Raw genomic sequence first — 12,608 nt, 5'->3', positions numbered from 1 at the left:
ATCTAAGGAAGGGAACCCTTTTTCCAAATTGTGTGAAGTTGGGGAGAGAGTGAGAACTGTTTGCCATAATAAAGAATTACTGAGGAATTCGTCAGAATGGAATAGTTTAACTCATACGTCCCGTCGTCTTTCCTCCATCCCTGTAAGTGTCCCCCAGCATGGGGACAGTGCCGGAAACTTTGACAGCGACAAATATGAGCTTCAACTTTAAATTTAGTATAGCATGCAGGGGTGCACTCCTGAGCATGGGAACAGCCCTGAGGCCCCACCCACTGGCGCCTCAACTCGGTTCCCTTTTCCGCAAGGACGGTATCGCTGGCAGCGCATGTTGACCGTAGAGGTTTTACGATATGCGCATTCTGTGACCGCTCGTTCCCGGCCTCAGACCCCATGCACTCTGCCTCATGTGCCAGAGGCCCTGATCATGGCTGGGACGCGTGCGCGGCTTGCAGTTCTCTTGGTCATCGCTCATTGAAGAATCTGCTTTCCCGCTGGAGGGTGTTCTTCCACACTTCAACACCCAGCCACCTGAAGGACTTTATGGCTAAGGCCTTGTGTCAAAAGAAGTTAGGTCCTTTATTCTCCAAGGCACCCCAGCCTGGAGATACCTTTCCGGGGCTTCGGCTGGGAGGGCTCACCCAGACCCTGACATCGGTGGAAGGCCTGAGGCCTGTAAGGCTACCGGCTCCCTCGCCGAGGAGGCCTGGGGCTCTTCCAGGCCTGCCACCAAGGGGCGCTCCAGTTCTCCTTCTGCACAGGGGTGCGGGGGACTTTCGTGCTCCAGTTCCAGGCGCGGACCCATACAACTACCAACTCTATGGCTGAGGGCAAAAAGCCTCCCTGAGCCCACTCTGAGGTCTTTGCACGGGGGGACAGTTTGACTTTTAGCCCTCTGGCTGAGGGCCTAGGCCTACCGGAGCCCTCTCTGAGGTCAGCGCTTCACTTCAGGGTAAGATCAAAAACAGGCCCAACTATGTCAGACCCAGCAGGGTGTGGTGCAGGTCTCCAAGATGGCAGACAAGCATGTGGCAGAGCCTGCATGCCCGGCGGCCATTTTAGATTCTGACAACATGCCTTCAAGTCACCCCCTCTCGTGCTCGGAATGGGCTGCTCAGGGCGATTCCAGTCCTCTTCCCTCAGAGCTTGGCTCAGGCTGTTAGGCTTTGGGTGGGTGGGTCCCCGCAGGGCTACCTATATTCCTGCCAGCCATTTGGATATCCTTCCCAGGTGCCTCAGCATGCCGAGGCAGACAAGAGGCCGAGTGCGCCGTAGGGCCGGCCCGTGCGATCCATTGGCCTGTGAGGACCATTTATTTGCGTGCTTCCTTCTACTTATGCGCTCTCAGCAAATTGCAGGATTCCTTAAGGAGCTCATCAAAGAGGTGGTCCCCCAGGTGTTGCCTCCGAGGCCTCCCCCTTTGGGTCTCCCACCAGTTCTGCCAGGGGATCCGGTACTGCATCCTGTGCCCGCTCCATTCTGGGCCCCTCACCTCTGCCTCTTCCAACCTCTGGCACCATTGCTCGATCTGCCTTTGCTGCATGATCCCATTGCCTCTGACCTGCCCTCGCAGGTTTTGGATCAGGTGGGGCCGCCTCCGGCTCCACCTCAGAAAGACCCAGACTCCACTCCAGAGGATACGAATGGGGGACGGTGAAGCACAGTAGGGGAGCCTTCCGCTTCAGTCGAATCATTTCATGACCATCTTCAGGGCCTAGCAGAATTTCTAGGTGTGGCTTACTCTGAACAGGCCCCACAAGTGCCAGGGGTGCTAGCAGAGGTCTTTGCTGTGCATTCCACTGGCTGCTCGGGTATTCCGCTGCAGAAAGACATCCTCTCTTTAGCCAGAAAGGTCTGAGAAAAGTCTCAGACCAAAGCTCATGTTAACAAAAAGCTGGATGACTGCTTTTGGCTAATGGAGGGGGAGCCAGTCCTCCTGGCATCCCACCCTAAGCCCCATTCCTGTGTCGTTGCAGCTGCCTCTTTATATTGAAAGTCTTCTTTGTCTCCTACGGCCGGCGCTGCTTCCAACTGTTTGTCCAAGGAGGTGTTGGGATGCAGGGGCGATCATCCCAGGTCCCCAGGAGGGTTTGAATTCAGCAGAGGCCTAACAGTATGTTGTAGGCGCTTGGCAAAGTTGGAGGGGGGTAACAATAGAAACTGCTTTGTAGGTAGATTATCTGACTGGGTGTAGATTGCACAAGAATATGAAACGCCATCTTAGAAAACAGCAGCCATCTTGAAATCGAGTCCTGGTGCTGCACTGCAGCCAGAACAGTAGGCCCGAACACGAAACATAGAAATGTGTGTGAATGCAGGAGCTGGTTGCAGCTTGGGCAGCAGTGGCAGGGCCAAACCCACAGGGATTCATTAAGCCTCTCATTGTCTCATACTAACCGCACGTGTAACTCAGAAAGAATGTTCCCTAAAAGGCAATGAGGGGGCCGAGAGCTCCCTGCAAGCAACTATCCCATGAGAAGGAGGGCACGAGCCTCTGACCTCCCCAGCCCAAACCATAAGTTAGAGTGTCCAGATGCCCCTGTCCCAAGACCCCAACATTCCAGCGAGCAGGTCAGTCCCAGACCACCAGCCATAAAGCTGTTAGATCACAAATCTATCAAAGAGATCATAGCAAACTACCCTGGGCCCCTGTGATTTGTGCTGCGAGTGCATCAGTGCTGTTGGTGCTGTATAAAGAGACATGAGCTTTACGAATATGTCTATTGTTTGGGGGCCGTTCTTTTGGTCGGCCTGATTGTGATGGCCTGTGTGCATTAAGCCGGGGGCTTGGAGTCCATGTGTTGAGACTAGTACCTTTTCTGTCTCAATCACAAGCAGGTCTGCGCTTGCATCCGTGGCAACCTGTTGAGAAACTTTTTGAGTTGTCTGGCAAATACGTCATTGCAATAGTAGTGACCTGAGAATGACTTTTTTTGTGGAAAGGAATGGTAATGAATGTGAGATTGTATCTTTTGCGATGTTGAGACACCTCCACTCACAATTATTCCTATTAGTTGGCATGTCTTGCGTGACGTGTCCTGCCTTTAGGGGTTTATCATCGGGGGAAGGGAACGGGTATCTTGCTTTTGTGATTATAATCTAATGATTATGGACAGGCCTTTTACTAAGTGGACCAGCTGCAGTGGCATGATGTCATACGCTCACCCTTCTGTAAGTTTGACTACATCATCAAGTTAGTGTTTGTTTCCTTATGAGCCATCCTCATTAAAAGTGGCCATCTTGTGTTCTTTTAAAGACATCTGCGGTGTCCGAAATTCTATGGGGCTGAAGACCATGTCTGTTGGCATTTACTCTTATGAAAATGCCACAGATGCGCTCTTCATTTCTATAGGAGGGTTGTTTCAACAGCCAGCTTTCAAAAATCTGCATGCACAAAACTATTTCCTCTGTGTGATACTTTTGAGATGCATTTTGTACGATTAACTCATGAGTGCTTATAGTATTTGATTGGGCTGTGCACAATACATTAAAGCTATCTGTAGGTTTTTTTATCCACTTGAAATTCTAATTTGATATGACCACCTGTGTTTTTTTTTATGATTATTGATTAATGAACTATAAGGAAAATATTGCATCTTTTGTTTCGTACTTTTCAATGCATACAGGTAGGTCAGCCTTTGTTAAACACAGCAGTGGGGCGGATGCTTGGGTTCAGGTGTCTAAATCTACTTACATCTTAGTCTCAATGCTCTCGCTCCTCAGGGAAAACCCCTGTTGAAAATGGTTGCGAGGATCCACGCTTGACCTCAAAGAATTATGTTGCATTCTGGGAGGAGAATAATCATCAACCCAGAAAAAGCCCATCACCAAGTCTGTCGTTTTTCTTCACTTGTAATGAAACCCCTTTCCTACCTGTTTATTTATTTCAGGATGTAATTAGGACCATTGTGCAGAGTGGCGGCATTGTGCACTTAGTTACCATGGCAACTAGCGAGCATGTAATAATGCAAAATGAAGCCCTTGTCGCTCTGGGATTGATGGCATCTTTAGAATTAGGTAGGTATTCCATTATGTTGCTCTTCCAGGCTCTTTATATACTGTAGTATGTTTGATGCGTTACATTGGCCTGTCTATTGATCACAGTCTGTCTAACTGCATCAGCTGTTACAAAATGATTCTAGCAAGACCTGTTGAAAATAGGCCATGTTGCGGAATCCTAGTTGCCTCGCTGATGATCTAATCCGCAGTATCCCATCATTGCCCGTTAGCGAGTATTGCATGCATAGACCTCTCTTTTAAGATGGCCTTTCTGTTCTGATTCAGTGTAAGTGCATGCCGCCCTATCCCTTTGGAGGATTATTATAATGTAAAATGCATTGTTAATGTGCTGCCTATTGTTAGAGTGGGCTCGAAGAACAAGCCTGAATGCAAATAATTTGCCAAAGAGGTAAGCATTCTAAATATTGCAAATGATCTACATTTAGATGATATCGCCAAGAATTGAATTGTTTTTTTTTTTGCTGCCTTATTCGTCTCCTCCCACATGTGTCATTTGTTATGTTAGCGGATGTTGATGAAATGGAAAACTATTGTCTGCATCTATACAGGAATATTCACTGAAGTCTATGTGTCTATAACCAGAGTTCAATTCCTTCATTCCCAGCAGCACACAGGACCATCCATTTTATTTGAATCTTTACAGAATGATCGAAAGAAAAATTCATTTGTTTAGAACCCCCGGGACCTCATTTACCCTCTCTTCCTTAACTGCTTAGGACGTTAACAAACCATATAGCACATCAGTTGTTATATTAAAAGGACTACTAGCAGAGGTCATTTTTTTATACGACTGCACATGACAGAAGCAGGTCGTAAAATAGAAATACTTTGATATTGTTTGGGTCATTTTTGGAGAGCCGAGGACAGATCATATGCCAGCTGAATCAAACATCCATTCTTGTATGCGAGGATATTTCAGGGTGCAGTTATGTTCCCTCTGCTAGTTGACTGATCATAGGGCCACTCCTCGACTTCATCTACCACCACTGGCTGTGCACCCCATTTGCACAGAATAAACTATGTGATGGAAAGTACAAAAAGATCACAAACCACATTTGGGGTTGCTTTTTATCTTGTGTTTTCTGTCACCCCCTTATGCGCATCTCCCCCTAAAAAAGGATGTCTCTTGTCGGAGTATAGATTGTTTCTTCCGAATAAGTCCCTTCAAGAGGATTCAGAGAAGGTCCCTAATTTTTCCCATAGGAAGGCCTGCCTTGATATTGATTCAAGCCTCATAGTTTCTCTTGAAAGGTTATTGACATAATCTTCAGTTGATTAAGGGGATATTACTTATTTTTTAAACTCGAGTATATATTTTGCAAGTGTATTTGTTTTACTAATCCTTGCAGCTAGAAAATGATCTTATTGTTTGGTAATAGTAAGTCTTTTATCCTTGGTTTCAGCATCACTGCTAGCGGTTCCAGAAAGTTCCTCTCTGCCCCATCAAAATCTTATTTTAATTTACAGCTCTCACGTTTTGCTGCATTAAATATTAGCACCATAAGGTCACTACTACATTTGGTAGCTATATAGCTGAAATAGGTTTTGTACTAGAAGTCATTGGGAAAGTGATATGGTTTATTCTGAACAATTTGTCCCAAAGGACTTATTTTGGCGTTTTAGCAGTGACTCTCCAATGTGATGTCGTCAGTAACTTGACCCTGTCACGAGGGTATGGGTACCCCTCTCAGGCTGGGGTGGGAGGTCTACATGGGTAGAAGGCTGGGACAGTCATGCTCCATAGGGAAATGGTAGCAGTTAAGGGCCACAATTCTGCCCTGTCCCCCAAGTGCCAGTCTTTATATCTGCAGTACCACCTTGCATCACTGCATACCTTCGAACAGAAATTCTGGTCAAGTTCTTATTCTTTTTCCGATAACTACCAGAGAAGCAACAGCCAAACAAATTCACCACCAACAGGAAAACAAATCGTTAGCGCCCCGAGTGAGAGACCGATGGATGGTGAGAGAGACCGACGGACGGTGAGAGAGACCGATACCTCCCCCCGACTCCCGCCTCAGCATGTACTGAAGTGAAACAGCTGCCGCCACTTTAGACGACCAGGGACTTTAAGTAGAGCCACAACCGCTCAACCAGAATGTGCGTACCTGAAGGGGAAACACGCCTCGGTTCTCTAACATGAACTTGAACAGTTTGCAGTAGAGGTCGCCGTTCGTGCAGCATGGCTGCCCTGCATGAAGAAAAGAGGCAGGGCTGAGAACCAGTCAGTAGATGGAGAGGGGGGGATAGAGAGGCAGCAGGAAACAGGAAGTTGTGGGCTGTTCAGGTAAATTGAGAGGAGGAAGAGGTGGCAGACCATGAGACCAGCAGGAAGAAGGACGGCGTATTGCAGTGTGGAGACATTTCTTTGGAAAATGCCAGGTATTAGATGGTGAAAGCAAGTGGTAGTGGTTGGTGAGTGTGCGTGCATGAGTAGCCAGTGAGATTGTTCATGTGAAGTGATTGTGGGAGTGAAAGGATGGTGACTGAGAAGAAGGTGGGATGGAGTTGTAATAGAGTGAAGGAGGGAGTGGAGGAGAGCGTGGTAATGTGGGTGAGGGAGTGCAATCAAAGGGAGGCGGCAAGATGTAGAGGGAGACATCGGAGGGACAGATGAGGAAGATGTTGGGAGTAGAAGTAGTGAATGGGGTGCAGTTAGGAGTAGGAGAGTGTGTACGTTGCCATAGTTACATAGGGACCCAAGTCTCCCCCAGATAGAACCATTGCATCTGGGTGTGTCTCTGTTTTAGAACCGCTTAGTACATATGTGGAATTCTTTTTAAAACCATTATGTAAAATAAGACACCTTCGTTCAGGACACCACAGCAGCCATTAACCTACTTGAAAACATCACATTTGATTTGCACACAGAACCTTTAGTCACTCTGGATTGTAAGAGGATTCAATTCAACACTACAGCTAAGTCAACGCCTAGTCTATAATACTGAATGAAAACCCTTATTGATATATCTTTAGGTCCAGTTCATGCGTTCTGGATGACTACCCTTATATAACACCCCTCTCTTGGAATCCCCCTGACCCCACTGAGCCAAGAAGTAGTTCTGTTTTGCAAGTTAAAAGGGTTTATTTGATGATTTAAACAATAGATATATATATAACACTTTATAATAAATTAATAATTGAATAGCACACTTAATCTGATATGATAAAGATTGACAACAGAGAATCTGGCACTAGCACACTTCTTTATAATTACTAAGGAGTTGAGATGAAATGGGTAAGGTAGCACACTGGTAATTAGGAACAAAAGTATAATGTGGTAGAGGATGCTTTATGTAAGCTCAGGTGGATGCAATATTCAATGAATGCAGTACAGAAAATACTCAATATGATTTCAACCAAACAATGTAATCACTTTTCTCTGGCAATCCCCTCCCCCCCTTGATGCAAGGCAAGGAAATGGAAGGAAGCACACAGTTCTCAGAAATGCAATCAAATGTGATTCAGTTCAATCCCAGCAAGCTTACAGAAAACAGATAGGAGTTTTGAAAACACAGGCCCAAATGCTTTGATATGTGCTAGCAATGGATGAGAAATATGCTGGAAATGCTTTTTAATTCCCTTTCAGAGGTTCAGGGTGAGTGGTATCTAGTTAATATTAGTCCAGGCTCACACTAGCAATGATGCAGGGATAGTTAGCAGGTCAAACGAATTTCTGGCAAATGGAAGGCAAGCAGCAGCAGTTTTTACATGTGAAGAAATTGCAAATCGCGGTAAAATTCGCGGATGCGTGTTCCGCGATTGCGGTAAAACTATAAGGGGTAGGAATGCGGTTCTTGGTGCGATTCAAAGCTACGATTCTAAGCTATCAGAGGAAAGTTACTGCAAGTCTCTAGCCCAAACGGTCGCGGAGATATGAGCGATTTAATAAAGGTCGTTTTTGGGTTTGCAAATTTCAAAAGCTCAAAATGACAAGTGCAGCTTGCAACTAGAAATGACAGGTGACAGCTAGGAGGCAGTTCTACTTAGGTTAAATAGATTGAATTAGATGAATTTAAACTAAGAGATTGGTTCTACACAGTTCTGCTGGGTACTCACACTATATTCTTGAATTAAATGGGCCTCATCACGGATCTGGTCAGGGTTTTAGACTGGGCTCTGGTCACTCTCTGGGCACAGCACTGCTTTCTCTCTGGGTACAGCACTGCTTTCTCCCTCTGGTCTGGTCTCTAGTTCTGGATAGATTGAAGTCTCTAGTTTGGCTCTCTGGAGGTTTGATGGAGGTAAGTATGGATTTTTCCGGCAGAGCTTCCAGCGGCAGATGGATTTTGAAGGTCTCTATCTGTCCTGTCTGTCTGCTTTTATGTGTTTAGAATGTGGGTGTGTTCTAGCATCACTGACCCTACCTCTCTCTCAGCTTCTAATTGGTCAAACTTTCATTCGTCCCCTGATTGGCGAACTAAGTTGTGTCAGAGTGATGTCAGCCATTTATGATCTCTTGAAGAACCTCCCTTATCATCTGTGCACCCAAATCTATATATGATCAAAATACATACTTCAGAGTTACACAGTTGTTTGAAATTACATACCCATGTCACCTATCACATGAGGTATACTCTGTCCCAAATCTTCTGTTTCTAGGAGCTTGCATTCACAAATGGCAACTTCTAGCACTTTTTAATGTGCTAAACAACATTGGATCTTCATTAAATTTTATACAACTGTTCCTCACATATCTACCCACATACCAATGCATTTTCGTTTGTCTAGCTGAAACAGGGAGTCTGTAATATTAATAAACAATGGGGTTTTGCCCCAGAACATCACACAAATTCGAGTTTAGTCTTGAATTAAAGGTACATTTTTTAAATTAAAGCTCTCAAAGTTATACATTTCTGTCATTTGATTACAAAGAGTTATCAGTGTTTTTGTAAAATATATATTTTACTTCCAATTCAGTCCTCAGAGTGTTGAGGTCCGCCTCCAAGACTTGGGTGGGTCAGTCCTCTGGGCAGGCAGGGCTTTGTTGACATTAAACATTTCAGAATTAACATATTCCTTTCAGAGGAAAGGGTCCTTTGTGTGGTCTCTGGGAAGCTCCCAGCCAGTCTGCCTTCTATCAATCAAAATGTCATGTGAGATTCTAACTCCTAGTGTGAAGCTCTGGAGGTGATAGGGTTTCCCAGGCTTCAGGCCTCTGGGAACAGCATGTGGCTAATTTTTTAATTAAAATGCAGCCTTTGAAGTCAGCTGAGTCAAATCCCTTTGTCAGCAACTGCACTCAATTCTCCTGTCAGAGTTTAGACCGCCAGCGCCCCCTTGAGGATTTTGTTGGTACTGCATGCAATTTTGGGATTTTCTTGGATTAATGCATTCTAAACAGGAATGGTTCTTACATGGTAGTAAATCCTTGCTTAACATTGTTTTGATGGGGCTCCTTACAGTAAGATGGTTATGTGGAACCCCACAAAAAGGGTTGAATCTTTAAAGTGGTCCAATGAGTCACGATTTCAGCAACTTTTTGACATCAGTAACAGTGGATTTTGTTAACAAAGACCTTTCTTTACACTGGTGGGTGGCAAGTTAGGTAACCATTTTGGTGTGCGCACAACTGCGCAGCTCTCCTGGATTCTGGGATGAAATGATGGGCGGCGACAGCGCATCCCCATCTTTACCCACTCCGATTTATTTTTGTTCTGGGGCAAAATGATGGGCAGCGACAGCTTAATCCCCACATTCACCCCGTCTAATGATTCCACATGGGTCAAAACCCTCCACAGGATGGATAAACATCCTTTATATACAAACATTCCACAGCGCTAGGCAGTGCAATGCATAAGTGAAATATTGAATTCAGTCACACTTTAATATTTAACTATCAACCTTATGTCTGTTTCTTTATCCCAGAGAACTGTTTTCAATATAAAAAAAATGTATTCACAAGTGAAGGTTACAGAGATGGGTGCTGCATTTGCGCCTAGTCTGGCAATTCTTCATATGAGTGAATACAAAAAGAAAAAATATTAACAACCACCAATCCTTATCTACAAAATATTAGAATTTGGAAACAAAGCATCAGCAATGTTATGATCTGGCAAGGTGATGGCAACCAATGTTTCCACTCGTACAATAGCCTACATTTTAACATTCAGTTTACTATAGCTGCCAGTTCAGACAACATCAACTTCTTTGATGTTTCGATTTACCATCAATCATGGCAACTGATGTGTGCCCTGTGTAGGAAACCAACTGACAGACATTTACATTACAGTAGCTACCACCAGTCTATCAGAGATAATCTTCCATATGAGAAACACCTGTGCATTAGACACAACTGCACATTTGTACAGTACTATCAAGAACATGCTGCCAACTTGGATCAACATTTACCAAGTGGAGGTTATCCAAAGAAATGTATTAAGCAATCCAATAAACGGGCTAAGTACATGCCTGTGTGCCCTTTTCATTAAAAGAACTTGGACTAACGCTGATTAGCGTGTGTCTTGACCTTTTATCCTGACATTCAGCAGGTCAGGGAACTCCTCCATAAGTATTGCTCCCTGTTATCTTGATCAATTCTATTGCTAGAAGCTGCCTTACTTGCATTCAGGAGAGTTTAAAAAAACATGCGAAACCATTTGATGCACTTTAACTACCAATACCCCTGCCCACAGAAAGCCTTGTGGATTATTGGGCCCTTGAAAGAACTTAATCTTCAAATCATTGATCAGGTTTTGACATTAAAGCAATGACTAACTATGAAACTCAAGGGGCCATACACTGCATCGACTTTCCTTGTGGTTCCAGATGCATTGGGCAAACCATTAGACCTGCAAACATCCAGATTAATGAACATAGACAGCATATTGAAAGCCAGAATCTGGTAGCATCACTTAAAAACACTTTATTAAATATAAACATGCATACAATTATCTCTGGTGGATTGGTGACCTATTGCCTAAGAAGCCCAGCATGGAAAGAGCCTTACTCTATTGGGAATAATGATGAATATACCATATGAAATCACATTTAATGAGTTTGAATGATCAATTGGAGTGGCACATTCTTTCACAGCCTGAGCTATTACATGCGTGCAGGTGACCGCTCTTAAGTCCCTATTAACCCTTTTTTAAATAACTGTACGAATAATTTGCTCTTTCATTCAAACATGGAAAAGGTTTCCTTGACCCATTACTAGCTTCTTCATTAACAAAGGCTCTCTTTTGGAACTACAATCTTTTAGTTCATAATAAATGGAATTAAATGTTGGACATATGGGTTAATTTGTTTAGCATTATTCACAAGGCTGGTATACATAATAGATGTTTATGATATATCCTTTTCTAAACAAATAACTTCAAGATCTTCCTGGTGGAAGCCCTCATAGATGACCTCACCAACCTCTTTCTTAAATGGAATTAACACCAACCATACAGCGACTCTCTATTGGAAGCACTCAACTCCACCCTCTCAACCTCCATCGACCAACACACACCTCTGAAACAACGCACCTGCAAACCAAAACCATCATCACCCTGCTACATGCAAGAACTCAACCTTAGCAAAAGATACATCAGGAAACACGAAAAAAAAACTGGTGCCACTCCAGGGCTGCAACCTACCTGGTGCGCCTCAAGGAACTCTGAGCTACCGCTGACAACTAATCAACACAGTCAAGGCCTCCTACTATCAGAACACCATAGCAGAAGCCAACTAAAAAAGCAGAGCCCTCTTGAAATCGGTCAAGCACTGCATCAACCCGCTACCCGACCCTGCCATACCACACTCCATAGAAAAATCCACTGTAGACAACACCTTCAACAACAAAATTAGCATAATTTGCCAGCACATAGACACCGGCTCTGTGTCCACATACCCAGCTCGCATCCCTCCTTGCGAAATCTCCACACCCTGGGGAAACATTTAAGACGCTCTCGACAGAGGACCTGGTAGAAACCTTGTCTGCCCTCCAATGCCACATCGTATGCAGACCACATCCTCAAGACCCTCTCCACAGAAGCTCTCCTTCCCTACCTGGAGATTATCAACGGCTCTCTAAATCAAGGCACCTTCCCATCAACCCTAAAGACAGGACAAACCCTCCCTCTACTAAAGAAACCCACTCTGGATCCTGATAACCTAGGTAACTATTGCCCCATCACCCATCTTCCCTTCCTAGATAAGATCATTGAGAAAACGGTAGCCGCACAACTGCAGCAACACATTGACACCAATAATATCCTTCAAACCTACCAATCCAGGCTCAGATGCAGCACAGAGATGGTAACCATACAGGTGGTCGACACCCTCAGCATCCTTGACTATGGCCACCCCTTCCTACTGGTTCTACTTGACCCATCAGCTGCTTTTGACACAGTAGACCATCAGGCGCTTACGGACACCCTACATCAGCGCATGGTAATCTGCAACCTAGTCCTATGCTGGTTAAAGTCCATCACGCCAACAGTACTCTTACGTCCTGTCCCCTTTCCTCCATACTGCTTGGGCGTCCCTTCCAAGGGGCGGGAGACAGAACCTTTTTCACCAGAAAAAAACCTTTTTCCCCCTTTAAATTTAGAGGCGCGCAAGGGTACGGCCGACGGAGCATGCACTGCCCTGACTCCGCACTC

At 44.8% G+C, this 12,608-nt stretch overlaps 1 protein-coding gene across 2 annotated transcripts in view; it reads left to right on the top strand.

Annotated features, from left to right (window-relative positions):
- The window catches only part of RAP1GDS1 (Rap1 GTPase-GDP dissociation stimulator 1), a 909,412-nt gene that overhangs the window by 832,575 nt on the left and 64,229 nt on the right, over window positions 1–12,608 (top strand). For both annotated transcript variants that reach the window (XM_069630545.1, XM_069630544.1), the window contains one exon: window positions 3,888–4,014. In XM_069630545.1, the coding sequence (XP_069486646.1) occupies window positions 3,888–4,014 (127 nt within the window). The remainder of the gene's footprint in view (window positions 1–3,887; window positions 4,015–12,608) is intronic.

This window comes from Ambystoma mexicanum, chromosome 6q (genome assembly GCF_040938575.1).
Source record: "Ambystoma mexicanum isolate Mex_15411 chromosome 6q, UKY_AmexF1_1, whole genome shotgun sequence".
Taxonomy (NCBI): Eukaryota; Metazoa; Chordata; class Amphibia; order Caudata; family Ambystomatidae; genus Ambystoma; species Ambystoma mexicanum.
The sequence above is the reverse complement of the archived record's forward strand: the minus strand, read 5'-3'. Positions and strand labels throughout refer to the sequence as shown.